At 40.9% G+C, this 25,851-nt stretch overlaps 2 protein-coding genes and 2 long non-coding RNA genes across 5 annotated transcripts; 2 read left to right on the top strand and 2 right to left on the bottom strand.

Moving 5' to 3' along the window:
- The first annotated feature begins 3,273 nt into the window (after positions 1-3,273).
- Positions 3,274-16,305, top strand: alpk2 (alpha-kinase 2). Of its 2 annotated transcripts, XM_033646856.2 has the most exons (12): positions 3,274-3,368; positions 6,015-6,529; positions 6,624-7,999; positions 9,219-10,734; positions 10,860-11,007; positions 11,979-12,106; positions 12,200-12,244; positions 12,341-12,639; positions 13,667-13,755; positions 13,875-14,092; positions 14,189-14,237; positions 14,324-16,305. In XM_033646856.2, the coding sequence occupies exons 3-12, from the start codon at positions 6,680-6,682 to the stop codon at positions 14,529-14,531; spliced, it is 4,020 nt and encodes a 1,339-aa protein (XP_033502747.1). In that variant the 5' UTR covers positions 3,274-3,368; positions 6,015-6,529; positions 6,624-6,679; the 3' UTR covers positions 14,532-16,305. The 2 variants fall into 2 exon arrangements, with proteins under 2 accessions (XP_033502747.1, XP_033502746.2); XM_033646855.2 differs by having other exon boundaries at positions 6,015-7,999.
- On the bottom strand, positions 4,177-8,743 carry LOC117269660 (uncharacterized). Its single transcript, XR_004502749.2, has 3 exons — positions 8,433-8,743; positions 4,710-4,784; positions 4,177-4,579 (listed from the first exon to the last, which is right to left on the bottom strand). It is a non-coding gene; the product is annotated as an uncharacterized LOC117269660 (long non-coding RNA).
- Positions 13,527-18,067, bottom strand: LOC117269661 (uncharacterized). The gene is made up of 2 exons (XR_004502750.2): positions 17,780-18,067; positions 13,527-17,197 (listed from the first exon to the last, which is right to left on the bottom strand). It is a non-coding gene; the product is annotated as an uncharacterized LOC117269661 (long non-coding RNA).
- Positions 18,068-21,963: 3,896 nt separating this feature from the next.
- On the top strand, positions 21,964-23,536 carry LOC117269514 (myb-related transcription factor, partner of profilin-like). The gene is made up of 3 exons (XM_033646540.2): positions 21,964-22,868; positions 22,962-23,100; positions 23,266-23,536. The coding sequence occupies exons 1-3, from the start codon at positions 22,589-22,591 to the stop codon at positions 23,519-23,521; spliced, it is 675 nt and encodes a 224-aa protein (XP_033502431.2). The 5' UTR covers positions 21,964-22,588; the 3' UTR covers positions 23,522-23,536.
- The last annotated feature ends 2,315 nt before the right edge of the window (positions 23,537-25,851 follow it).

Below are 25,851 nucleotides of genomic sequence, written 5' to 3' on the forward strand. Positions count from 1 at the left end.
AAAGGGGGAAAAAACTATCAGTGCCTTTAAAGCTCATGGATTAACATGTTATATCGAATTATTGCAGTCTTGTAGTAGCCATTTTTAACACTTTTAGATAGAGCCAGCCTAGCTGTTTCCCTGTTTCCAGTCCAAGCTATGCTAACCAACCTTTGGCTGTACCCACATAGCATACAGATGTGAGACTGGTATTTAAAGGGCCAGTGTGTAATATTTGGCATGGTTTATTGTCAATCTGAATCTGAATCTGAATATTTTACCCATTAATATGTTTATACAAGTGTATGATCGCTATAAAATAAAATTCGTTTGGTTTTCGTAGCCTTATAATTATGTATATATATATATATATATATATATATATATATATCTCAAGGGCCTTGCTTTAGAGAGGTCGCCATCTTGCGCCACCATGTATGTACGGCAGACCAAGTGGACAATCCAGCCAGCCAGAGAACGTGTTTTGCGTGTATAAATGAACCAACAAAGACAGCGGAAGGAAGGAAGAAGGAGGAGGAAACAGCAGAGTGTTAGTAGTTCGTCGATAGAGAGTAGTGAAAAGTTTTTTTAGTTATAAAGTTTGCGAATGGACCACACTTACCACGCAACAGGAGAGAATGAACCCGAACCGTCATCTGCGAGGAAAAGACGACGCAACTTCACTCCTTGTGATGCACTCTCTGCTGCACTTTCCCTCCTGGTGATATATCTCCCCAACGATGGTAGCAGTAGCACCGAATCCCATTCTGTGCATTCACCCTCTCTTCTCGCCCGCTCAGCATCAAACACATGGAGTTCCTCATCTGTATGCTCCGGCTCAAACAGGTATGGCTCTGGGTCTGTGTCCGCTACAAGAAACTCTTCAAAATTGCGTTCAAAGTCGTCCATTGCAGCTGCTATAGTCCGGAGATATTGCTAGGCTAAATAAACAGCTGAGCACTGTTTACCGGCTACGCTGTTAGTCAGTGTGCGGGCTGGAGGTTGGCGGAGCAGAGAGGGGAGGGGGGTCCCCACTCAGTATCGTAAACGAGTATGTGTGTAAAGTTAAAAAGTGTTTTTTAATGTAGAAGAATCAGAGTTTGGGATGGAGTGGAGTGTTACTGGAGTTTCTGGAGTGCTCAAATAAACGGGCCTTTTTCCCGAATGCTCCTCTGGTCTCCTGCTCGTGAGGGATTCATTACAATATCGTAACATGGTTTAGATTTCTAAATAAACATTCACCTCGTCGCTAGATAGACCTACTCCTGAGAAACTCGTGCGCAAGGCTTTTTGTCCCTACGAGGCCACCATCATTTACCCGACGGGAAGGGTGAGCGAGTGAGCCCTGCAATCTAGAATTTGACCACTGATGTCACTGTTTCCAACGGTTTTCAACCCATTTTACACACTGGGCCTTTAACTCTCAGCAAGAAGGTAAATAAGACTATTTCCAAAACATCTGTTACTTTAAATTCCCATAAGAATAAAAGCACCATCATGTCTCCACTGAAACTACACCCTTTTTCTTATAAAGTATCTATGGACTCTGGGAGCTGGGCAGCTAAAAGCATAATTATTTCATGCCTTTAAAGTACAGACAACAGATTATAATTACTACTTGCTAACTAAATCAGAATCATTGGACCATCTAAATTATTGGAAACTGACCTGCCATCTGTGTCATTAGGGATTAGCTTGTGTTCACTGCTTATGAGATGAGTAATTTGGCTAATGAGAGGCAGAGTCACATTTAATCACTGTCATGGCAGGGTGAGATAATTGACCACTCATAATTTTACATAAAAGCCAAGAAAGGTCTGTCTGTCCTCGTTAGATTGTTTTGGTCACTGACAATAGTGCATTGTTGCTCTGCCAGAATAGTTAGAGGGGCGTTAATGTTGCCAGAAATGTGACCCTCGATGTCACGGGTGCTCTGTCAACACGTGTTCATATCAGATTTTACTTTGTCATATATTGTTTCAATGGAAAACAGATAAAACATATTTTGTTGTATCTGTTTTAATCATGCAGGCTGAACTCCGAGCTGCAACCTTTGCATGTCTTTTTTGTTTATTTGCTTCTTTGCACCTAATAGAAGTAGGTGAATAAGAGCTCTGTCTGCTTAGTGTTTCTCACACAAAGTGTAATGTAAGGACTTTGTTTCAACAAGGTTACAGTAACCTTCAGAAAATTAGTTGTTAGAGTGTTTGCTTAGATTACTTCTATGGAGAAATAAAAACTTTTACAAGAGAAACAGAATTGTGTTTAATGAAATATTCACTGTTTGCTTCTATTTTCATTTTTCTTTTCTGAGCTGTACAGACAAGAGTCTAAATCACTATTGCATACTAAATCACTATCTAAAGTTAATTATAACTCCAATGTGTGCTTGGGGGGGCTTGTTTAAAGGGGACCTGTTATACTTTTCCTTATTTTCTGTGACATATATAGTATTACAGTGTCTGAAGTTTATATTTAACATGGTCAAAGTTTCAAATAATGAAGTAAACATATGTCACGTAATTCTTATAAGCAATAACCTCAGGCTTCAGACAAAGCTGAATACTGTTTCCAATGTTTCTTTTCTACTTTTGCAACAAGATGTCTTCAGCTTGTGACATATCCAGGCACACTGCTACATGTAGCTACATGCTAACATCAAAGAAACTTGAAATCTTGTTTACAGGTGTTGTAATTTTTTCCCCATTTTTTGGATCATATTCCTGCTGGAACATGTCAGGTCGTAAGGATTTTGGTTTAGAAGCTTTTACTGCTGATTTTTCAACAGTATAAAGTTCCACTATCCTTTGTTACAGTCATTCCTCACCTGCAGAGATGCTGGGGTAAGATACACCCGGAAACGCTGACCAATCAGAGCAGACTGGGCTTTTTAGGGAGGGGGGCTTAAAGAGAGAGGCAGTAAAATGGAGCGTCTCAGACAGAGGGTGAATACAGATAATCCAGCACATAAAGTATGAGGAAAATTAAGTGTTTTTGAACATTGAAACATGTAAACATGTTCTAGTAAAACTGCAAATATTAACCCTAACCTAAAAATGATCCTGATAGGCCCCTTTTTAAAGTTTCTCATTATTTCTCTCTCTGGCCAGATTAAAAAACGTCCCATAATTAAATGTCTGTAACACCAACAAGTCAACATCTTCATCTGTAGAGTAGCCCATCGCTGAAACAGCCTGTAAATATAGATATTGAGTGTTAAATGTTCAAGAACAGCACATGTCTGCAATATCAGGTAACTGACTTTGTACTTGCGGGGGGACAACATTTAAAAATAGACTCACACCCCAAGACCGCCGGCTCTAGCCCTGAGCTCATACTGAAGTCCCACATCATATGTCTATATCCTCAACCACACGGCTATGACAAGGGTACGTACTGCATGCATGACGAAAATCCTCCTCGCAGGGTGAGACAACTGCTTTAATGCCTCAAGTAATGATACTTTGATCATGGGTGGTGATTCAGCTGTGACGTTGACGTTTGTTGACGTTGTTTACGGTTTTCTTTGGGAATGGTAGATGTTGTCAGTACACTGCTTTGTATTGGACTGCTGATAGGTGGACACACACTGTGTTGTGCTGCATGATACACATAACACACTTTTTCAAGAATCGGAAGTAATTCCTCAAATTGATTTGTAAGTGTAATGAATTTTGGTAAATATTTGTCTAGTTTTCCGTTCATGCGTAGCTGTCAGTGTTGAGAAAGTCTTACATTTTGAGGCAGCTTGTTTAATTGTTTTTTAAAACTGTGTTCCTGATCTACTTGAGCATACATCTGTCAAACAAGTCCTCCACATACAGACGCTTTAAAGACGCAGCAGGCTCTTGATGGGGGGGTAATGTGACCGAGGATGGATCTATTTTGGCACAGACATTCAATATGAAATCCAGTTACACTTTCTTGCTTTCAGTCACGCAGGTGCTGACAGCTTTATTGTTTTTTAATGTCAGGAGAGATCAAGTCGCATCTAATGTACTAATCAACAATACCAACAACACTGATTTCTGATTCGTTTAAACCCTTCAGTGTGACTCTAAAAGTAGATTACAACTCAGGTGTATGGACTATTAATATGCAGGCCGTAATCAAATCTAAATATAGAGCCAGTGTGCTGCATGTGACTGTGGTGTAGCAAACAAATTGGATTAATTAATGGGGAAACAATATTTCACCTCATTTTGTCAGGATTTTAATATGTTTTGCAGCTTCAAAAAACTGAATTTTCTTCATATATTCAAGGTGTTTGTCAACAGACTTACTAAACATAGCATCTGTAAACACAGGAAACATGTCAGGCCCGAGCTCTCTCCTAGGTGTCCTTCACTGCAGCAGGAATGTCACAAATGCAGGTCATGGGTGAAGATGTGCTGGTATTTTTCCAGTGTCTGTGCCACCAGTTCCCCTCCTGCAATCTTGTATATCAGGGTGCATGGTTTGAAACCTCCCCCTTCAACACTTCATATTAGGCCTATGCATGTATGTCAGGTGCCCTGTAGTGGGCAGCACTACAGGCAACAACACCACCACACCACTGCGACACGTTGTGATTTTAAGACACAGTAATGGCAGCAGCAATCTAAAAGGAGAATAAGAGGAAACACATGTTAAAGCTTCAGTGTGGTGGATTTAGGGGGGTATATTATTCATGACTATGTCTTCATTAGTGTATAATCACCTAAAACTAAGAATGGCTGTGTTTTTGTTACCTTACTATCAGCTGGTATCTTCATATGGAGCAGGTTGTCTTCAGTGAAGTCCACCGTGTTGTTTCTACAGTAGCCCTGAACGGAAAAACCAAACACTGGCTCTAAATAGGGCCATTCACGTTTTCCACCATCAGTCACCATTGTTATCCTTCATGCTTGGTACACGGGGACCTTTAAAGGGACAGTTCACGACAAAAACAAATATACATATTTTTCCTCTTACCTGTAGTGATGTTTGTTAATCTAGATTGTTTTGGTATGAGTTGTGGAGTGTTGGAGATATCGGCCATAGAAATGTCTGCCCTCTCTCCAATATAATGGAACTAGATGGCACTCTGCTCTCTCTGCATAACTCCTCCAATTTAACAATATAATTACTTAAAAATTATGGAAAAACACCTTATTCTAAATGTGTTTTACCAAATTATGAAGTCTGGAGTGTCATTAGTGTTGAGGACACAATACCACAGACACCTCCACAGACTGTGGTTTCAGAAATATCAGATATCAGCTTTAATTAAAGCTGCAGATTTTGTGCTGAATGTGTGTATCACTGTAATTGCTTTAGAAAAAAATAATCAGAAGAATCTGAAAAGCAGAAGAAAGTGGTATTAAATCTGAGTGTATTCTTAACATATTTTTTGTATTTGTATATTTTTCATTATTTTCAATTTAGTACAAATAAAAGACAAGTGGAAACATTCATAGATTTGCAGCCGATAAACTGAGACTGTTACCTTCCTTACCATACCGTGTACTGCAAAGTTGGACCTTTGAACTAATAAGTAGCACCAGAGATTCTTAACAATTCTCTCAATATGTAACTACTAGCAGCTCAATAGGCTTGTCAACTCAATATTGATGTGTTTTCTATATCGGTAAATATCTAGTAATGACTGATCAGGATTGTGTAAAAGATCATTTACATTTTTTGATGAATCCCACACTGTCTGATGTCAAAATCCCACATACCAGTGTATATTATAATATATTGATAATATAGATCAGGCATATTTTTTTCAGTTGTGCAAGAGAGTAGAAATCCGAGTGTAGTGTGCATCTGGCAAAAACACAACCGCCTCACACCACACAGTTTTATCAGCTACGACAACAGGCAGGTTTCCTGTTGATAAGGTATGTCAAGTGTCCTTTAAAAGCTTCTAAAATAGATGCAACATGCCAGTTGAAGGGGCATCTCCTGCGAGTAGGATAAACAGCCAGAAAGAGATCTTAAATATTTCAGATTGAGGAGGTAAATATACACGTGAACATCGGATTATTTGACTGCCTGATTTTACTTTGCAGGTACCGAATCAAAGGATCTAAGTATACCGTTGGACTCAGGGGAGGAAATGACACCAGAAAAGCCAGGCACCAACAGTCTATATGCAGAACTTTTTGCTGTTTGTCACAAAACTTGGCCCGAAGTTGCTGTTTGACAGCTGGAATCTTGCTGCTGACAATCTCCTCGAGCAGCACAACTACAAGTCCCAATGGATCCGTCGCTCCCTTGCACGGATGACCAAACATGGTCACCACCAGCTCCCACAGACACACAGACTAAGGATTTAGACCCTCTTTCTTTTTTGCACAATCCCACAGAAAACAAGCTGTCTGTATACCAGACAGCAGCAGAGGCTGTGTCAGAGCCATCAGACCTTAAAGATAAATCCACTGAGCCTTTATCAAATGTTTCCAAATGCCCCTCTCAGGAGAAAAGCGCCATCTCAGACAGTTTGAAGCCTTTATCATCCAGCTATAATATCTCAGAGTGTTTGTCACTTTGCTCCGAGCCTGTGCCAGAGGATGATGCTTTCAGGGTTTGTAGCTATTTTGGCTCATCAGAACCTGCATTACCTCTTTTACCTCACTTCTCTCATGACCTTATTTCGCCTCTATCTGAATCTTTTTCAGAGTTTCACATTAAACAAGACCCACAAGAAAATAGTGCACCTCAACCATGTGGGGCGATGTCATCTACTTCTGAGGGTTCGACGGAGTCATCTGTCACTGAGCTCTCCAGCTCTGACCACAGTCGAGCCTATTCTCTATTAAGGTCGTTCCCACATCAGTCAGATAGTTTAGAGAGTGATACAGTAATGGCACCTCTGTCAGACCTTTATATCTTTGAAAATGACACGCAGGACTTCATCCTGAGCTCTAGTGTAGATCCCCAGGAAGGTCAATGTCCTGAATACCAGCCATTATCACAAACACAGGAAAAAAAACCTGACTGCGATGCACATGTCCCGCTGTATGATTCAGACAATGTGGTGACACTATGTCCTCACAGCTCTATTGACGAACAAACTATGGTGGACAATGAGTCAGATGCGGGTCAGCATCCGAGGCCACCTGCTGTGGATGCCTGTGAGGCAGGCTTAATGTCGGTAAATGATGGGAGGCAAGGCAAAGCAGAGGTTGCTGATTCAACCCCCCGACCACAGAGAAGCGAGAGCCCTGTCGAGCTGTGGGTGGACGCATGCCAGTATCTGGGAGGTGAGGATGCCAAAGACTTGACAGGACATTCTGTGATGCAAGAGGGGCTCACCGGTGACTTGTCTTTTATCCCAAGACAGACACAACTATCAGGTTACAGCTTTGAGAGTAGCGAGGGGATTGGCTGGTCCAGCGATGACACCAGAGGTTGGGGGCCACCAGTTGAGAGGTGGTCATCAGTGGACAGCTGGGCAAGTGCACTGTCCGACTGGACTGGGATCATCACAGCTCCACCGGAGGACTTCACAGCTGCCTTCACAGAGATCGGGGCTGAAATAGATGCTCTGACACAGGCACTAGCAGAGGTAAATACTCGTATAGAACCAGAGACGTCTAAAGAGATAAAGGGTCGAGAGACAACAGTGCAGGCACAACTGCAGCCACCCATGGGTGTCCAGGATCGGCCTCTAGAGACGCAAAACATCCCAGAGGGCTCCGTCCTCTCTGGGCAGAGCTGCCTTACTTTGTGCCTTGAAGCTGCAGGACATGAGCTCAGAGACACAGAGGGCTCCCAGAGCGTCGAATCCTTGAGCGGCCAGGCTGAGTGCTCTCCATGCCTAACACACCAGCACTCATCCACGGGGTCATCCGGTGCTACGGTGGCCCCGTCCTGGAGTGTGGATGTGATCTCTGGGTGTGCATCCTCTGCTGAGCTTGACCTTTCTCTCTTTGGTGGATTTGACGAGTCAAACATTTCCATTAGCACTAAGGAAGATACAATCATACTGAAGATAACAGAGGATACAGATTTGGAGGGACAAAATACACCTGGAGGGCTGATAATCGAGAAGGTAAGGTGACTTACTATAGAGGTTGATAATTCAGAAAAGTTTGTCATGTGTCTGCTTTATGTGAGAAGCATGAAGAATGAGTGCATGTCTAGAATTAAACCTTGGGACTGTGTATTTATTTACATGCATCGTGGACCCACACATACAGACACACACACACGTTCACACACGCTCAAACACACATCACTTTCTCTGAGGTATGTGACGGAGAGAGCAGTGGAAATATTCACCCTTTGTAACGGAGAGAACAACAGCGATCACCTTCACATCAGTCGCACTGGCCAACACGTAAAACAGTCATGCAATGTGGCAACATGGCCAGAACGTTAACAGATATTCCCGCTACTGTCCTTGTCAGCGTTGTCCTTACAGTATTGATAGCCTGTCAGGAGAAGGTACATAGCGGAGAGCGAAATTCACGTATGAGACTCACGAGTATTGTCGCCTTGCTTTGGATCGGAGCCACTCATTTTGCACCCATGAAGGACTCTCACCCAGGGCTTGATTCTGTATTAATGGATAAGTCCTTTGGCTCCCATCTCAAAGACTGACAGCTGTGTGTGCTGAAGGAAACAGGGAGTGCATGAGAGGAAAACTTCAGATGGACAGAAATGGCATCTAATAATAGCTGAGAGTTCAATGATAATAGCATGCATCCGTGGCGTGTCAGGGTGGGAGGTGAGAGGAGAGCACAGCTGAGCACTGAAACACGACCCTCCCTTACTCTCTCTCTCTCTCCCTCTCTCTTTATGCACGCACCCTTTAACACACCCATTCCCACTGCATCTCCTTTAAAAAGCCAAGATCAGAGCACCAACAGGTCCATGGACCTGAGAGACTGCTTTTGATTGGCTTAGGTGCGCAAGGCATAGCTGGAGCTGCTGTCTATAACAGCGACAGTGTAGGTTTCAGTTGCGTGCAGGACGTATGGACTGTGGGATCAGATATAGAGCCATGGCATTTCATATACGTCTGCTCTGTGGCTCTATAGAAAGGTATGTGTTGAATGCATCTAAATGTTACAGCATGTTTTTGTAACCCACTAAGTGCATTATCTGCCTTTAAAATAATTACCTGTTTAGCTATACTGATGCCAGGATTATTCTATACTATCAGTGGAGTCTGTCAGTCTTACTCAAATGTATCATGATCTATTAAATATATTTAAGTCTATAATTACCTGACATTTGTCTCATTATTTGTCTATTTTTATCATCAGCCCTTTGGAGATGAAGTGTGTGAAGTGACAGGTGAACACAGTGTCCATCAGCCGAGCTCTGTTGCCGAGCAGGAAGCCAAAAGGAGCACGAGGCCAGCCGAGGTCGATTGTAAAGGAACCGAACCATCAACAGATCTTAATTTCTTCATCGCACATGCTGTGACAAGCTCACACGTGCCAGGTGTGCCCACACAACCTGTCCCGAACTTCAATGTCCACACACACGTGTCGTCTGACACTTTACCAGACCTTGACGGAGCATGTCAGGTGGAGCCACAGTGGGAGAGTCCCAAGTTTATTATGCCCTTAGCTCCTCTCAGTATCAGCTCCTCCCTAGTCTGTCGGACAAGCTGCAGTTTGGAAGGAGAGCAAACTTGTGCCAAAAGGCCTCTCAATGACAACAGTTGTGATCACACACAACCCTGCGCTCTCTCGCCAACTTCGGATGGGATTACTGAGGAAACATCTTTGGAAGGTGATGAAGTGATTCAAAAAAAGGAAAATACAATAGACTCTGCTGAGAAATCTTCACCAGAGAAACAACCGGGCTTGGTTACTGCAAGAAAAACAATACTCAAGGAGATTCATGACCTCAGTAGAGAACTATCAAACTTGGCTGATTTCCCTGCAGATCATTTCGTCGTCTCAGAGGAGAGCCGTGTTGCAGTCATCACTTTAGAATTAAATGACCCATTTGTTTCCAGGGTTGCAAAACCCATCTCCATAGCCATACAGCCTGAGTTGAATCAGAAAACAGCTGAAAATATGCCACACAAAACCCACAAGTCCAGCTCAGAGAGCAAGGCACGCTCCAAAAAGGACAAATCAACTGGTCATCACTATGGTGCACAAGTTTCCAAGAAACAGGAGAATCTATCTCCCCATGTCTCGGCCCAGCAGGTCTGCAAACAGCAAGAAACTCATCCTCTTATCGAGGAAATTCACACCAGTGAGAACACTCCAGTTGCATTTGAGGACAAGGAGGCTAAACTGGTAATTGAGACCAGCGCAGCAACTGAGAAGGCTCCAAACAAGCCACACGGCAAGAAGAAAAAGAAGCATGCTCCAAATGCAACAGCGGTGAAAAGTGTAGCTGAGCCACTGGTCGAAGTAGAAAATGGAGCAAAACCAAAGAATGCAAAAGGAAGGATTGATATGTTTGAGGCCAAGCTGGGCGTTAAAGCTGGGAAAGCTCAAAAGGACAGTATTAAGTCAGATGATAAAAAGTCCCAGCAACCAGAGAATAAATCTTTGCAGGGAGAACAACCCCTGCATCATTCAGATCATAAAGACCAACAGCCAAAAAAGTTCACCAGTCCTCTAAAAGATGATATCATCAAAAGACGTCGCCTATCAGAGGATAAGTTTGGAAAGATTGTCAGTGCTTTGGAGTCTAAATTACCAAAGCCAGATGTTTCTATCCAGGCAAAGGGAGAGGAGCCCAAGGCAGATACAGGGGCAACTCGTAAGAAGCCGTACAGTGAAGTGGTCAAACAGACAATCCCACCCAAGGAAGGTAAGAGATATAACATTAAACAATTTCTCTGCAAAGCACTCTGTGACACATTCATAATTCCTGCTATTCTCCTGCATGATGGTGTGTAAACACCTCATAATAAAAGCATATGACTATGTCTGCAGAGCCCAAGGTGGTAAAACCTATCCAGGCAGTGTCAGTGAGCGGGGACCCCCAGAGTCTGTGCCTGTGGTGTCAGTTCGCGGCTGTCTTCTCCAACCACACAGTCACCTGGCGCAGAGATGGCGCTGTCCTGTCTGAGATCAAGAGAAGGTATTTAGACTCACTTTACAGGAGTTTTACAATGTATTTTTTTACTTAACCCTCATCTTTACACAATGTTTATAACATTCAGAGCATTAATATAAAAGAAAAACATGTGAAGATAAAGATGAGTAATGGCATCCTGAGGAGAGAATGAAGCCATGCTACCTGTGTGTGTGCTGTAACCAAAGCTTCTCTTGTTGTTGTGTGGGGTAGAATCTGGCAGTGTGTGTATGTGAGTCCATGTTTGTATCCCACTGGCTAGCACACTGCACTCAGACTGAGATAACTGTTGATAATGTCATCCCGACCCACACTCTGGTTTCCCCCCCCACATTAACACCATTAGCTCTGTAAGAGGAAAATGTGCTTTGCAATACTTTGCCTGCAGGGATAAAGCAGACCTATGGGTTTAAATTCTGTTTCCTTTAAAGTGGAAACTTTTCAACTCCACCCCAGTGTTTCAAAATGTTGTTATTGTTGGCGCGGCTGTTACAAAGACCATTGGAACATTTTCCATTGTCCTCTGTGCCAAGTAACTAACAACAACGCAGGACACACTGCAATTTGTCTTTCCCAGTTACTTTGGTTGTTTTGCCATTTCCACTACTGGGGACAATCAAGAATTACTTCATAACGATAAGTTAAAGCAAAAAAAAAGGAGACTATTTTCACGTTAAATCTACATTTTTTTTGCCCAGCAGCGATTGTGTAACCTGCACCTTCTATATAGCCTATACCTGTCTACAGCTACCTTTGCTTGCATAATACTCTAGTCGATTGACATTCGTCAAGATGAGCAATCAACACAGTCAAATTCAACACAATTCATATATTTGGCATAGAAAGGATCCTGGATTGCCATAATGTATATAACCTATTGAAAAAGATTGTTGCCAGATATAGTGCCAGTAGGTTGTTGTGTAGAGATTAGTGGCTTTGTGTGGTGCATTTTGTGACCCTGGTACCTCTCTCTGAAGCGCAGGGGACGAGAGCAGAGTGTCACTGACCATCTCCAATGCTTCCCACAAAGACTTGGGCAAGTACCAGTGTCAGCTCACCAGTCTGAATGGATCAGTCACCCTGGACTACGTGCTCACATATGAAGGTAAAAAAAACATGATTTAATGACAACATCTAAAACATAAATGTCGTTAAAAATGTATATCCAACACATTTCTTCTTTTTGACTATTTTACAGTGCTCAGTGAGATTGTCATCCCTCCAACTCCGAAAACTGTCATATGTAAGTTGTGATCTTTGTTACTTTCTGAGCTTTAAAAGCTCGGCTCAGTTTTGTTTTGGATTTTGACAGATAACAGATGACACATTGTCTTTCTAGCTGCCCCGGTGGAGATGGAGAGTGAGGAGGAGGATGTCCACTGCTCCAGGCTGATTTTCAAAGAGGATTTCTTAACAGACCAATGCTTTGGAGAGAACCAACCTGTCAGCATCGTCACTGAAAAGGTTCACTTCGGGGAGGGGATGCACCGGCGGGCTTTTCGGACCAAGATGCGGGCGGGTCAGATCCCTCTGTTACTGCCTGGATACCCCTGTGTGCTCAAAGTACACAATTCTATCAGCTACGGGACCAAGAACAACGATGAGCTTGTTCAGAAGAACTTTACCTTGGCTGTAGAGGTAAGAACATCACAGGACTTCCTCTGGGGAGTCCCCCATGTTGTTATTCAGTAGCCCAGAGCAGATAAATCAAACACTGGCTCTAAATATGGCCATACATGTTTTCCTGTCAGCCACTGGAGTTCTCTTACACAGTTGGCACCACAGTCTGTTTATAAAGATGGACGACATGAAAGCTCCCCAAAAGTGAAGCCAAAACACCTCCATCGCCCCCTGGTGGCTGGCTGCAGTATTTGTCATAATCCCCACCCTCTCCATTTTCGCAGATGGGACATGGGCCAAACTAAAAACATCAAAGTACACCTCAGATACATTTTTCCCAAAGATGATTTCTGTCATTTATGGTCATTTTATCACACTGATGTATGTTCAAGCTTTCATTTTTCTGATAAGTTTGATTTTAATTAGTTATTTGATGCTATTAAAAGGGGGTTTGACATTATGGTTGACAGTTGTGTGTGCCAATCTGTGCGCTCACTATCAATGGTGCTGCTCGCAATTGGTTGGACAGGTGTATAGATGGGAACACGGAGATCGGTACTGTGTTGTAACTGATGTCACCAATGTAAAATGGCAGCAGCCGTATCAGGGATACTTGGGCTTCATTTTTGTACAGCAGGAGGAAGTGGCAACATGATGTCCATTTTGTCATATACAACCATTGCTTGGCACGTGGGAGAAGTTTCAGTCCTGTCACCTCACCGTTAGATGCCACTAAATCCTACACACTAGACCTTTAATAAGCATTTTTTGTGCAGAGAATTTTATGGAAATGTTTCTGAATCAAATTTTTGACGCAATGTCATAGAATTCTGATTGAAATGACTCAAAAATGCATTTTGTAGGGGGAGAGCCACTAAACATAGCCTACATAACATGCAAAATGTGACACTTGGGGCCATCTGGTTTTATTTTGATATGTTAATCATCCAGTTTTGAGTTTTATTCTTTTACAAAAACAGAATAAACACAATATTTCATCAAAGATCTTATGAGATGTCCTCTGTTAATTTTGTTTGCTCTGTAGGAGTGCCAGGTCCAGAACACAGCGAGAGAGTACATCAAGGCGTACACCACTGCAGCTCAGGCTGTTGAATCCTTCGGAGAGATCCCAGAGTGAGTGACACACATGACAACCTGTAAACATAATATACAACATAACTCTCTGTTTTAATTATTTCAGAATAGTCTGAAACACACACAGCTCATGTCATTTTGTTTCACACTTCCACCAGGATCATTCCCATCTACCTGGTTCACCGTCCATCCAATGACATCCCATACGCCACCCTGGAGGAGGAGCTGATCGGCGACTTTGTCAAGTATTCAGTCAAGGACGGCAAAGAGATCAACCTGATGAGACGGGACTCGGAGGCAGGGCAGAAATGTTGTGCTTTCCAGCACTGGGTGTATGATAAGACTGATGGCAACCTGCTGGTTACTGATATGCAAGGTTGGAAAAATGTGCAAATATACAAGTTTATAATGTTTGTATCTGCAAATGATTTCATTCAGAGCGCTTAAATCAGTCTGATTTTGTGATTTTCAGGGGTGGGAATGAGGCTCACTGATGTGGGAATAGCCACCTGTAAGAAAGGGTGAGTATTTTTTTTTTTTTTTACACCAATAACAGATGCAAATTGTTAATACATGCAAAGTGACAAGTTATTTTATTTCTTTTTAGATATAAGGGCTTCAAAGGAAACTGTGCCACCTCCTTCATTGACCAGTTCAAAGCTCTGCACCAGTGCAACAAATACTGTGAGATCCTGGGCCTCAAGTCCCTGCAGCCCAAACCTAAAAAGCCTGCATCTGCTCCCAAACCCAAACCCCAACCCTCTGCTGCACCCAAGAAGAAAACATTTGGGCCAACAATGAAGGGCAAGTCATAATAGGAGGAGAATCTTTGGACTATGGGGATTTCATTTTTATTGAACTGGTGAGGGTTTAGTTGATTTGATTTGCTTTGCTCACGTTGGACCTCGTCTTGCAGAGTTTGGTTTGTCAAAGATGAATCAGAAAGTTTTGGGCTGCAGGTGGAAGATGACAGAGGAGACAGATGGGTTTGACTCTGGAGGGAGCCACTGTTGTTGTATAGGAGTTTTTGCTACATCTCATGTTGAACATTTGAGAGATATATATTTATTCTAAAGACCAGAGATGGTCTCTGAATGAAAGTGTTACACTTTATTTCACGAGTTTTGGGTAAACTGTGACAAATTTAACAGACACTTGAAAATGATGATGTTTGTCGACAGCGTTGAACTTTGATGTCTTAGAGAGATTGCTTTATTGATGAAGTTCGATAGTTTTTCTTTACACAACAACACTTTTTTTGTTTGTTTTTTTACTTCTGTGATGTTTTCAAATTTATTAGTTCATTAAATTAATGAACTTGTTAATTAATTGATTAGAGGAAATGTCTTTTAAATAGGTTGTATGATGAACTACACACAGTAGAGGACGTATTGTTTTGAGTTCAGTATGAGTGGGTCAGTTTTGTGTGTTTGGTTTGCGAGGTGACACAGGTGTTTGATGAACATGTATTCATTTAGTGTCATATCATTATAATGTTCATATAGGAAAAGGTACTGATTCAGAATGAGCTCACATTTTATTCTGGAAACAACAAACTCATTTTGTAAAGCTTGTGTAAAGTATACTTTTGAATGTATTCACTGAAAAAATGTGATTTATTGATTTGTCATTTTATTACCTGATGCAAATCTTCTTTTGATTTTCTGGCATTATTTCAAGGATCCAGTCTGCGGCCTAGCTCAAACTAAGTCACTGACATGTGAAACTAAACCCGTTCAGAGCCTGTCTGCATACATATGATATCAATAACATACCAGCTGTTCAATGGCACACAGTCTCCATATAATAAGCTCCTCTGTCCTACTCTCACTGTTGCTTTTTAAATCCCTGACCCAAATTGCTGACATGGCTCTCAGGTTGAGGCTTTCGGCCAGCGTGTACACACACAGTTGATCTTTGTCATTAAAGAGATGTTGCTGGTTGGAGAGGCTTTCTGGTTTATGTTTCATTAAGTTAAAAGGATAAATCAATAGTACATATTTTTCCTTTTACCTGTAGTGCTATTTATCAGTTTAGATTGTTTTGTTGTGAGTTGCTGAGTGTTGGAGATATCAGCTGTAGAGATGTCTGCCTTCCCTCCAGTATAATAGAACTAGATTGCACTCAGTTTGTGGTGCTCAAAGCGCCAAAAAATGTATTTTAAAAACTCTGGTTGCTCAAGATAATCCACAGACCTTGTTGTGACCAGTTTCATGTTGGAACTAACCTGCAAACTATATCAATGCTGCATCTACTGCTAGCTCACCTAGCACCACTGAGCTAGATATCATTACAGCTCAGCCGAGGAGGACGCCGTTAATGTTTGCATCTGTCACAAGCTTAAGCCTCTTGTCCATGAGTAGATGCACACTTCCTTCTGTGTGATGATATAGTTGGCGGGTGTAGTTTGGTAGAAAGAAAATAGTTCCTACACGAAACTGCTCACAACAAGGTCTGTGGATTATCTTGACAAATCAAAGTTTTTTTAATGTAATTGTTGGAGCTTTGAGCACCGCAAACCGAGTGCCATCTAGTTCCATTATATTTGAGAGAAGGCAGAAATCTCTATGGACGATATCTCCAACACTCTGCAACTCATACCAAAACAATCTCAACTGATAAACAGCACTACAGGTATGAGGAAAAATATGTATTTTTTTTATCTTGGGGTGAACTGTCCCTTTAAATCAAGACATTTTCTGTATTGGGACCTCTGACCCACAGGTTTGAGGGATTAAGGGTATTGCATCATGGTTGACACTGATGTGCAAATATCTGCTTGTCTTTGTACACGGGGCTGGGTTTGAAGATGTGCATCAAATGTGAACATTTTGTCTAATTTAGTTCATAGGAATGTGAGAAAAGTTCACTCTGTAGCAACAGACAAAAAACAAACACTTTATTTATGTCATTTGTAGGATGAAGACAGTTGTACGGTCTTAAAATGTAGTGCTACAGTTGTTTAGATCAGATTACCTGTTTACGTGTTGGGAAAAAGTTCGAGAGATGTCAACACAAGAAATGGCGACAGCATGAAAAAACAAATGGGCCGTCTATTTTTATGTTGTACTCACAGAGGAGGTGGTCTCCAGCAGCAAATTAGCACCTCAAACACAAAAGTAAGTGGGTCACACTCAGAAGCTCAAGATCATGTACCATGTATCAACACAGTGTATCTATTTTTATCTCAGCTCCTCCTCAGTGGTGTCACATAAACACATTTCTAAGATTTACAGAATGAATGAGGGAACTATTACAAATCTATGGTGAGAAAATTCAGATACAGAAGCCACAATACAAACAGAGGGAGACTGACTGAGGGACATGTTGAGGCTCTTTTCACACTGTAGCTATTTAGTGTGATAATGGCGTTTGATACACAGGACACAAACACCATTGTCACACTCCACAGCTCTGGAGGACATTTACCGGAGATAATGCAGACAGAGGAATTGTTAATGCACACTGGTGGATGGACGACCTGGTGAGATAAAGGAAAAAGAAGTTTGGTGACATGAAGAGTAGTGGAGAGAGTGAAAGTGAGAACATGAAACAAAGTAGAGAGAAACAGAGTAAGCTGTGATTCATAATTATACATGTAGCACTTTATAATCTGAAATTAAACATGAATGAAGAACTTAAAAATCCACGGAAAATGGTGACAGTGATGCTGACTAAATACACACGGCTTATCCAAAGTGTCCAAAGTCCGTGTCCTTTTTTTTTTACTGATTGTGGGGATGGCTGCAGCTGTGTGCATTTAAAGTGTGTGAGTGTCAGGAAGAAAGTAAAGAAAGTAAAAGAACACCTGTGTGACCCCCATGTCTTTCTCTATAACAAACTTTTTTGCTAATTTATTTAGCACATGTAGTTGTAAATAGAGTTGGTTCTGACTGTATGTCACACTAGATTCAGTACATCTTTATTTCTTTTGCTTTTAACCATATAACATAATAATTCTGTGCTGAAAATGACACACAAATGATCAACTTTACCAATAAAACTATGAGATGAAAACATTATTAAAGGATTCTGACCTATTTTAAGACAACATCCAACTCACCTCAAGTTTCTAAAGTGGATCCTCTCTCCAGGATTCATTCATTCATACCCCGCTCTCATCCTCCTGCTCCTGATCCTCCCGGCCACTCTCTCCTCTCTGCTCCTACCCTCTCGCACCGGCGTATCTTTGTCCCCCAAGTCTTTCCAAACAGTTAAAAGTCCAGAAGTGCGTCCAGAGCTCCAGGTTCATGAGGTGATATGTGGTGCTTTTGGGTTTGATGCTGTCCCGTTCCAAGTCTTTATGTAGACAGAGCAGGCTTTGGACAAACAGCCAGTTCCACATTAGTGATAAGCTACAGGGGAAGTATTGATCGACCCTGACCAGAGGTAGAGGGTGAGGGGTGGAGGAGGGGGAGACCAAAAAACTGCCCCGGTGAGGCAACAGGGCCTTAATAGCAAGGTTTCACTGGAAGTCACCGTGAGCTGAATGAAACACACTTAGGTGAACACAAACTGGAAAATCTATCTAATATGATAGGGAGTTTGGTGGAGATGAAGGCCCAAAATGTTAGCAGACTATACAGCCTTACTTTAGAGGAGTTAAATGAGATACCTATAAAGTAAAAGCAAGTCAAAGAGTCAAGTCATGTGTTTGTCTGAAAGAGAATGTCAAGGAAAACAGATTTTTTTTCCCTTCAATGATTACAATACTTCACTTTAGAAAACTCTACAGAGTGAATGTCCAAATTCTTAGTAGTTAATAGTTAATGGGTAGAAAATAGTTAATGGATACACTATAAGTAGAGGTATGTCCCCAAGGATCAGTTTCTTAAAAAACCTGTCACCTAGAGCAGTTAATGAAATAGCATCCCTTTAACTGGAGGTTTGATTCGCTTTGCTGAGTTTCACCCCCTGAAGCCCTAACATTTAATCAGTGATTCCCAACCAGTGGTACTTGTACTTCTGCAATGTCAGGGGATGCATGGATTGGTTGTGGAGAAACTTGCTAATCTGAAAAATAGCTGACATCATCAAAATCATAGATCATTTGTATATCAGTTAGTAACCCCTTGTTAAGTTGAATTTTGGGGAGAAAAAATATTTTTCTTGCATGCCTCCATGGTGAACGAAAAATCCGAAAACAGAGAAAATTCTTGATGAATTGAAATAGTGGGTGGCCCAATTAAGAGCAGCATAACTATATGAAAACATCTGTTTACAAACTGTCACACAACTCCTGCAGGCTAATCCGAGTCTCATTTATCCAGTCAGGACTCTTTTAAATAGTGAAATTTTAGTGAAATGCATGAGTTTGGGAAGTACTGAGAATACGACTGGATAAATGAGGCTTGGATTATACTGCGCAAGTTGTGTGAGAGTTTGTAAACAGATGTTATGATATAATTTTGCTGTTGTTAAACGTGGACCCCTATGAGTTCCATTCATCTGGAATTTTCTCAATTTCTGGATTCTTCTTTCACTGTGGAGGCATGCAAGAAAAACAAAGTTTTCTTCACAAATTCAGCATAACACAAGGTGAGTAATATATATATATAAAGAGTCGTTTGGGGGAGTAAGTGCTCCTTTAATATACAACAAATGGCATTTTCAGTATTGTAGCATCTGTAAAAGTTGCTTCACAAAAGTAGCCGTCATAAAAAATAGTATGAAGTCATTTCCAATTGAACTTTAAGTATATGTCCACTTGATTTGACAATACAATTTAATGATATTTGTGGTCCCCTTTTAACTTTTGAAGAAAAAGTATGTGAAAAAAAAGATTCAAAACCACTTCTTTAGTCTCCAGTCCTTCCATCTCATAAAATGAGGGGTGAGTAATCGATAAACAAATGGTCATTTTGTGGGTAAAGTATTCCCCTAAAATCAGATATTGTACAGGTTTGTCCATATGATCCTTGGCAAAACATTAACAGAATGTTTTCAAGTTACAATTATCCACCTTTTGGCCAACTTATTGCTTAACTTCCCAGCAGGGTTTCATTAAGGTCAGTGTTGTGACGTAACATAGAAACAGAGGCCGGTGAGTATGAGCCTGTCTGATCATTTTTCAGAAGCCCAAACAAGTGTGTTTGTGTTTTCTTATGATTTACTCCATGGACAATTATGTTAAAGATTCATTCTCATTTGCTCTTTGTGACATTGTTTTTTAACAGGTGAATGTTTCAGCAGGTGGATCTAAAGAAGAGTTGGCTCTTGGCTTGTTTGTGACCAGATCCAGGGTAGCAGGGCTTGATAAAATGTCCCCGCACAGGCAGGGTGGCTTTTATTTGCTTGTCCTTGGAGCTGATAACTCCTAGATTGCCTGTGTGAATGAACTGAGGTCCCTTCACCACACCACGTGCGCACACACACACACACACACACACACACACACTGAAAAAAGAGAGAGACAGGGAGAGTTGTAAGTCTCATTAATTTCTCAAGACAGGTGATTTTGTCAAACAGTCTCCCCTGGCAGCAGCAGCACCTGTCCATGATGGAGTATAACTTCTTTTTGAACTTTGTGACCCACTGTGAAAGAAATATGTTGGAGCAAGTTAAAATAAAACTTAGACTTTAGGCTACACAGCTTAAAGGATCATCCTGCTATTTCTGTACATTTTAAAACAGAAATTATTTAAGAAGAACTTTTAGTTTAGTACAATACAGTAACATAAAAGATTTGAGTACACCAGACACAAAATAAATGTGTCACATGACCCTAATCTGACAGGAATTCTATGTCAGTTAAACATTACTTTTTTTTTTTTTTGAGTATTTAATTCTGTCATATGAACATGAAAACATTGACTACACATTTTAACATTTTTACTATAATTATTTCATTGAATTATAAAAATGTGTTGTGGTGAGCTTAAGTTTCTCAATTGCAAGAACAAGGCAAAGAGATAAACTCTGAACCAGGAAGTGCTCTGTAATTTACCACAGCACAACTTTATGTGAGACACTATAATATCCACAGAGGCGGGAAGTCACTAACTGTGTCTACGACTCAACTCATTGTGCAAAATATCTTTTGCCACATTATTAAGTGTACTCTATTAGAACCATTGTGACATACAGAAACATTAATCACTGTGTAATGGGTAATGTGAGTGATTTAGAACACATTTAAACAGTTTTCTTTGGCTGATGGCCTTAAATACAATCTCACAGCATGTTGGGAACCTCCTATCATTTAACCCTAGCACACTACAATATATTAAGTATACAATATACAACTAATTAGGCGAAATCAGCTTAATCAATTTTAGTCAAATTAACTCAAAACTCAAAAATTATGTCAAGCTCACAAGGGAAGTGTTTTTGTGTCATTCTGACAATGCGAGGCATTGGTGTAGACTCTACATTAAAATTTTGTGTCATGGATGGATAAGGGCTTACAGTGTGCTTATACATAGCCTTTTTTCAACCGTGTTGGGCAGAATTGTCTAAAACAATGCCTTCTAATTTACAAGATATTCATGTTTTATTTACTGTAAAACTTAAAAGCCTTGTCCTAATAAAACACCCAGTCCATTTTACTAGCCCGGCATGGCTACACATTTTGACAAATAAAGGCCTGTCTCAATTAGATGCCTGGACTGGTTGCCTGCTGGCTACCTCAAATCATGTGTTCATTCCTTGATTACCCTAGAAGTTATTCATATTTCTTTAGTCCGTAAGGGTCCTCAGATCAAAAGAACTAAAAGGGTTTTAAATAAAAATTAATCCAAGTTGTGAGTATTGTTTTAACAGGATAAAGTGGTGTTGTGTCAGTATGCCGAGTGCTGTAATCCTCGAGTGTCGTAACTCTCTCGCTCTGATGTGCTGTCTGTCAGAGCGAGATCAAATAAATGATTCATAATTGACATATTATCTGAAGCCTAAGTTCTATACAACTACTATTCATAGCCTACTGGTTTAAATAAACAGTTTGATCATATTTCCCAATCTCTGCTGAGCAACAGTTTTATGTGAAAGAAATTAAAGGCCTGTCCAAAACTGAGTTGATTTCAGGGCTGTTATTTGAAGTTTTATGGTAATTTTTTTAAAGGAGTTTTATGCAACATTCAGAGCTTTGATTCAGAGTCTGGGATGGAATTGTCTAAACATGGCTCTCGACATGGAGGTGGCTGATCCAGCAGCTAACAATGGTTCTAATAGCATGAACATTGAGCACAGTTACATGTGCACAATAATCAGATAACTGGGAATAATCAGGTAATGGTAATAATCCGATTTGACACGTTTACGTGCACTTCAATAATCTGATAATCAGAAAAACCTGGGCCCGTATTCCTAAAGATTCTGAGAATCCTCTCAGAGAGCTCCTAACTTAGCCTAAAAATTCCCAGCAAGGAGTCTTAGCTTACGAGTGATTCCAGAACACTCTCAGAGAACTCTGAGCAAGGAATGGACAGAAGCTCCTATCTTAGTGAGGAGGTGTGGTTGACCCCGTTGCTAGGTATGAGTCATCATTTCCAAAGCTGTGATTGGTTGATCCTAAAAGCTGGATAAAAAACTTACTTTTGGTGATAATTGATAAACTCAATTATGGAATCTAATCTTATGAAGACTGTGTAATTGTAAATAACATATCACATAAAAGAAAATACATGTTAAATGAGTAGTAAACTGTACTATAAAATAATCCTACTGAATGCCCACATATTCACATAGTGATGGTTATATTAATTTGCTTTTATTAATTGCATGCTTTTGTACTTTCAACTATCAACATCTCAACTTAATTTGGTATTAACGAGTGTAACACAGCACAGCTTTCATCAATGTCCTTGATTGCTGACAGGTGTATAAGAAGTAGGCTTGTCTGGCTTTTACATCTGCTACAAACTAGTGAACAACAATGGAGAGAAAAAGAACAAGAAAACCCAACTGGACCGAGGAACAGTGTTTGCTTTTGGCTCAATTGATCAATGAGCATAAAAGTGTTTTGAGGGGTAAATTTAGCCCCAGTGTCACAGTGCAAGCCAAGAAGCAAGCCTGGGACACTATAGCACAACAGATAAATGCCTCCTTTCCGTTGGTTGTGCGCACAAGTGAGGATTGCGAGAAGCGGTGGTATGTGTTGCAGTCAAAAGCAAAAGAGGAGATTGCGGCACAAAAACGTGAAGCTTCACGCACAGGTGAGTGATATACCACTTCCTTACACCTGCTGGCAAAGTTAATTGAAATGCCTAATTATTGTGTATATATTGATTTACTGGATTTCCTTTTAGGGGGTGGACCACCTTCTAAGCAGCTGTCCCAGGTTGCAGAAACAGTATTTGATATACTGGGGCAGTCAGAAGTTGGCATCACCGGGCTGAGGGAAGGCATTGACTCCTCAATGTTGCAGGCCATTGAAATGCAACAATGGTAGAACAAATGAGTTTTCATATATCAAGAGGCAGGAAAACAAAATATTAAGCACAGTGTTTATACATTGCATAAACCATTTAGCGTATTGCTTGTGCATGTTCCTTCTACTAAATCAATTAAAACAAAACAATAATTAAACTAAATGTGTTCCCCTTTCTGTAGCATGGAGCGATCAGAGGAACCGGGCCCCTCAACATCACAGGTGTACGACCATCAGACAGAGTCCAGCCTGCCCGCTGCTGCCGCTCAAACACCATCCCTGCCTGCTGCACCTGCTGCTCCAACACCATCCCTGCAGGACAGAAGATTAGAGTTGATGATGGATGTCTTAACGCAGCAGAAAAGAGTTCTCTGCCTACAGGAGGAGTACTATAGACTGAAAATTCAGTTCCTAAAAAATAAATTGAGTGACAAATAGATATTGTGTCTTTGAGTAATGTGTCATGTATGTAACTGTTGTAAGTGATGTTTGGTAAAACTATGTGGTACATTGATTAAATGCATTCACACATTTTCTAATTACATATATTTTCTAATTACATATACTGTAACTTGCCTGAAATGTAAATTTGTAAAGTGGCCTCTGTAACATAGTCCACTTTGAGCCAAGTTCCCCTGTGGAAAGTCAATGTTTTCTTCACCACCATCATCATCGCTCTCCTCGTCACCATCACCCTCAAGAGGTTCTGCAATCTGCCGAGCCTTGCAAATGTTGTGCAGTATTGCACAGGCCACGATGACTTTGCAGACTTTATCAGGGGTCAGCTGCACCTCTCCATGGAGGACATGAAAGCGTCTCTTCATTTGGCCAATGCCATGCTCCACAACTGCCCTTGTTCTCTTATGGGCCCTACAGACATAATTAAACATTATACATTATGTACATTATTTGATGGAAATATCTAGGATAATCCAACATGCAATTTACATTTTATGTCCATGCATAATTCTATATTGTTTGGGTTACCTGTTGTAGTTTAGTTGCGGCCCTTGGTGTGGCTGGAGGTAAGGTGTTAGGAGCCATGGTTTGCATGGGTAGCCACTGTCCCCTAACAAGTGGCAATTGGCTGGCACATAATGTCCCTCGAAAAGCTGTCTGAGACCACTCTCAGAGAGCATTCTGGCATCATGTGTTGAGCCTGGCCATTTAGCAACAATGTCTAAAATTTTGTAGTCAGCACTCAAAACAAGCTGAACATTGATGCTGTGAAATCTTTTCCTGTTCACAAAGATGGCTTCATCTTCTGATGGTGCAATTATTCTGACATGTGTCCCATCAATTACACCCACAACACCAGGGAATCCTGCAATGTCCATAAATGCCCTTTTGTGGGCTTGCAAAGTGCGGGCATCCAGTGGAAATTTAACAAATTGTGTCACAATGTGAGGTTGTGACAATGCTGTCAATGTTTGATTGATGACCCTGCTGATGGAGGGTTGTGACAGACCCAAGTCATCACTGCTGCATTGTTGCATTTTCCCTGTTGCCAAATACCTCAAGGTTGTGATTACCTTCATTTCAGGTGATATGGCATTGTGGCGTTGGGTGGGAGAAGTCAGTGCATCTCTAATGAGATCGACCACAAAAACAATGCCGGTGCGATCCAATCTGTAGCGTTTTAATAATTCACCGTCTTCCAGTGTTTGGAGAATATCTCTCCTGCCTCTTCCCTCCGCCATTTTGTCCTCTGCTTAGGGAACTCCTAAGCTGCTTAAAAGTCCTCTTCCCTGCTCCTAATAGATCTCACCTTAGGAGCACTCTTAGGAGCTAGGATTCTTTTGGCATAGCTTTTATCTTTACTAGGATCTACTCTTAATTTTTAGGAGAAATTCTAAGAAAACACCAAGATTCTAAGAATTTTCTTAGAATTTGGCCACTAGGAGCAACTCTTTGCACTAAGAATCTTTAGGAATACGGGCCCTGGTTTACATGATTCAGTCCTTCAGTTGGATTTCTCCTCAAGTACATGACATAAAACTCAAAGTACTGTTTGTTTTTATCATTAACAAATACATGTGAGAGCATTCTAATGTGTAGTTTATCAGTGTGGAGCCAATTTTACATACATTGGGTAGATTCGGAGTAAAAGTACTGCAAAGAGCAATATACAAGTGTATGGTATATAAACTTGTCACACAAAGTGCATAACATATAAGTAAGATAAAATAAAAGTGACAATTTAAACACAATATAAAAATATATTATTTTATGTAAAATCTTTATCTGAAAGGAAACAAAAGCTGTCAGATTAACGTAGTGGAGTACAAAGTACAATATTTCCCTCTAAAATGTAGTGGAGTGGGAGTATAAAATAGCAAAACCCGAAAGAAACCAGATTAAAGGGTATACATGCACCAAATAATCTGACTATTGGGGAAAAAGCTAGGTGTGTTTATCTGATTTCTCATAATCAGATAATGGCTTTTATCTGATAAAGCCTATCGGATTATGCTATTTACGACCACTTGAATAATCAGGTAACTCCAGAAATCAGATCATGATCGGTTTATTAGTGTGCATGTAAACGCGCTCACTGTTAACAACGGTAACAGTGCTGACAGAGCAAATGATGTTAACTTTGGAGGGAATTGGAGGGTGGGTGTTGTGCTTATGCAACAACAATTGTTCCTCTAATGTGAGTTGGGATGGCGTTATCGGCGGAAACTGCCGTATGAGCGAAATGCAGTGGTGACGATTAGCTAGCTAGTGGAATACATGCGGTCTGACTGGCTCCCAGAACAAAGAAC

This window comes from Epinephelus lanceolatus, chromosome 19, assembly GCF_041903045.1.
Source record: "Epinephelus lanceolatus isolate andai-2023 chromosome 19, ASM4190304v1, whole genome shotgun sequence".
Taxonomy (NCBI): Eukaryota; Metazoa; Chordata; class Actinopteri; order Perciformes; family Serranidae; genus Epinephelus; species Epinephelus lanceolatus.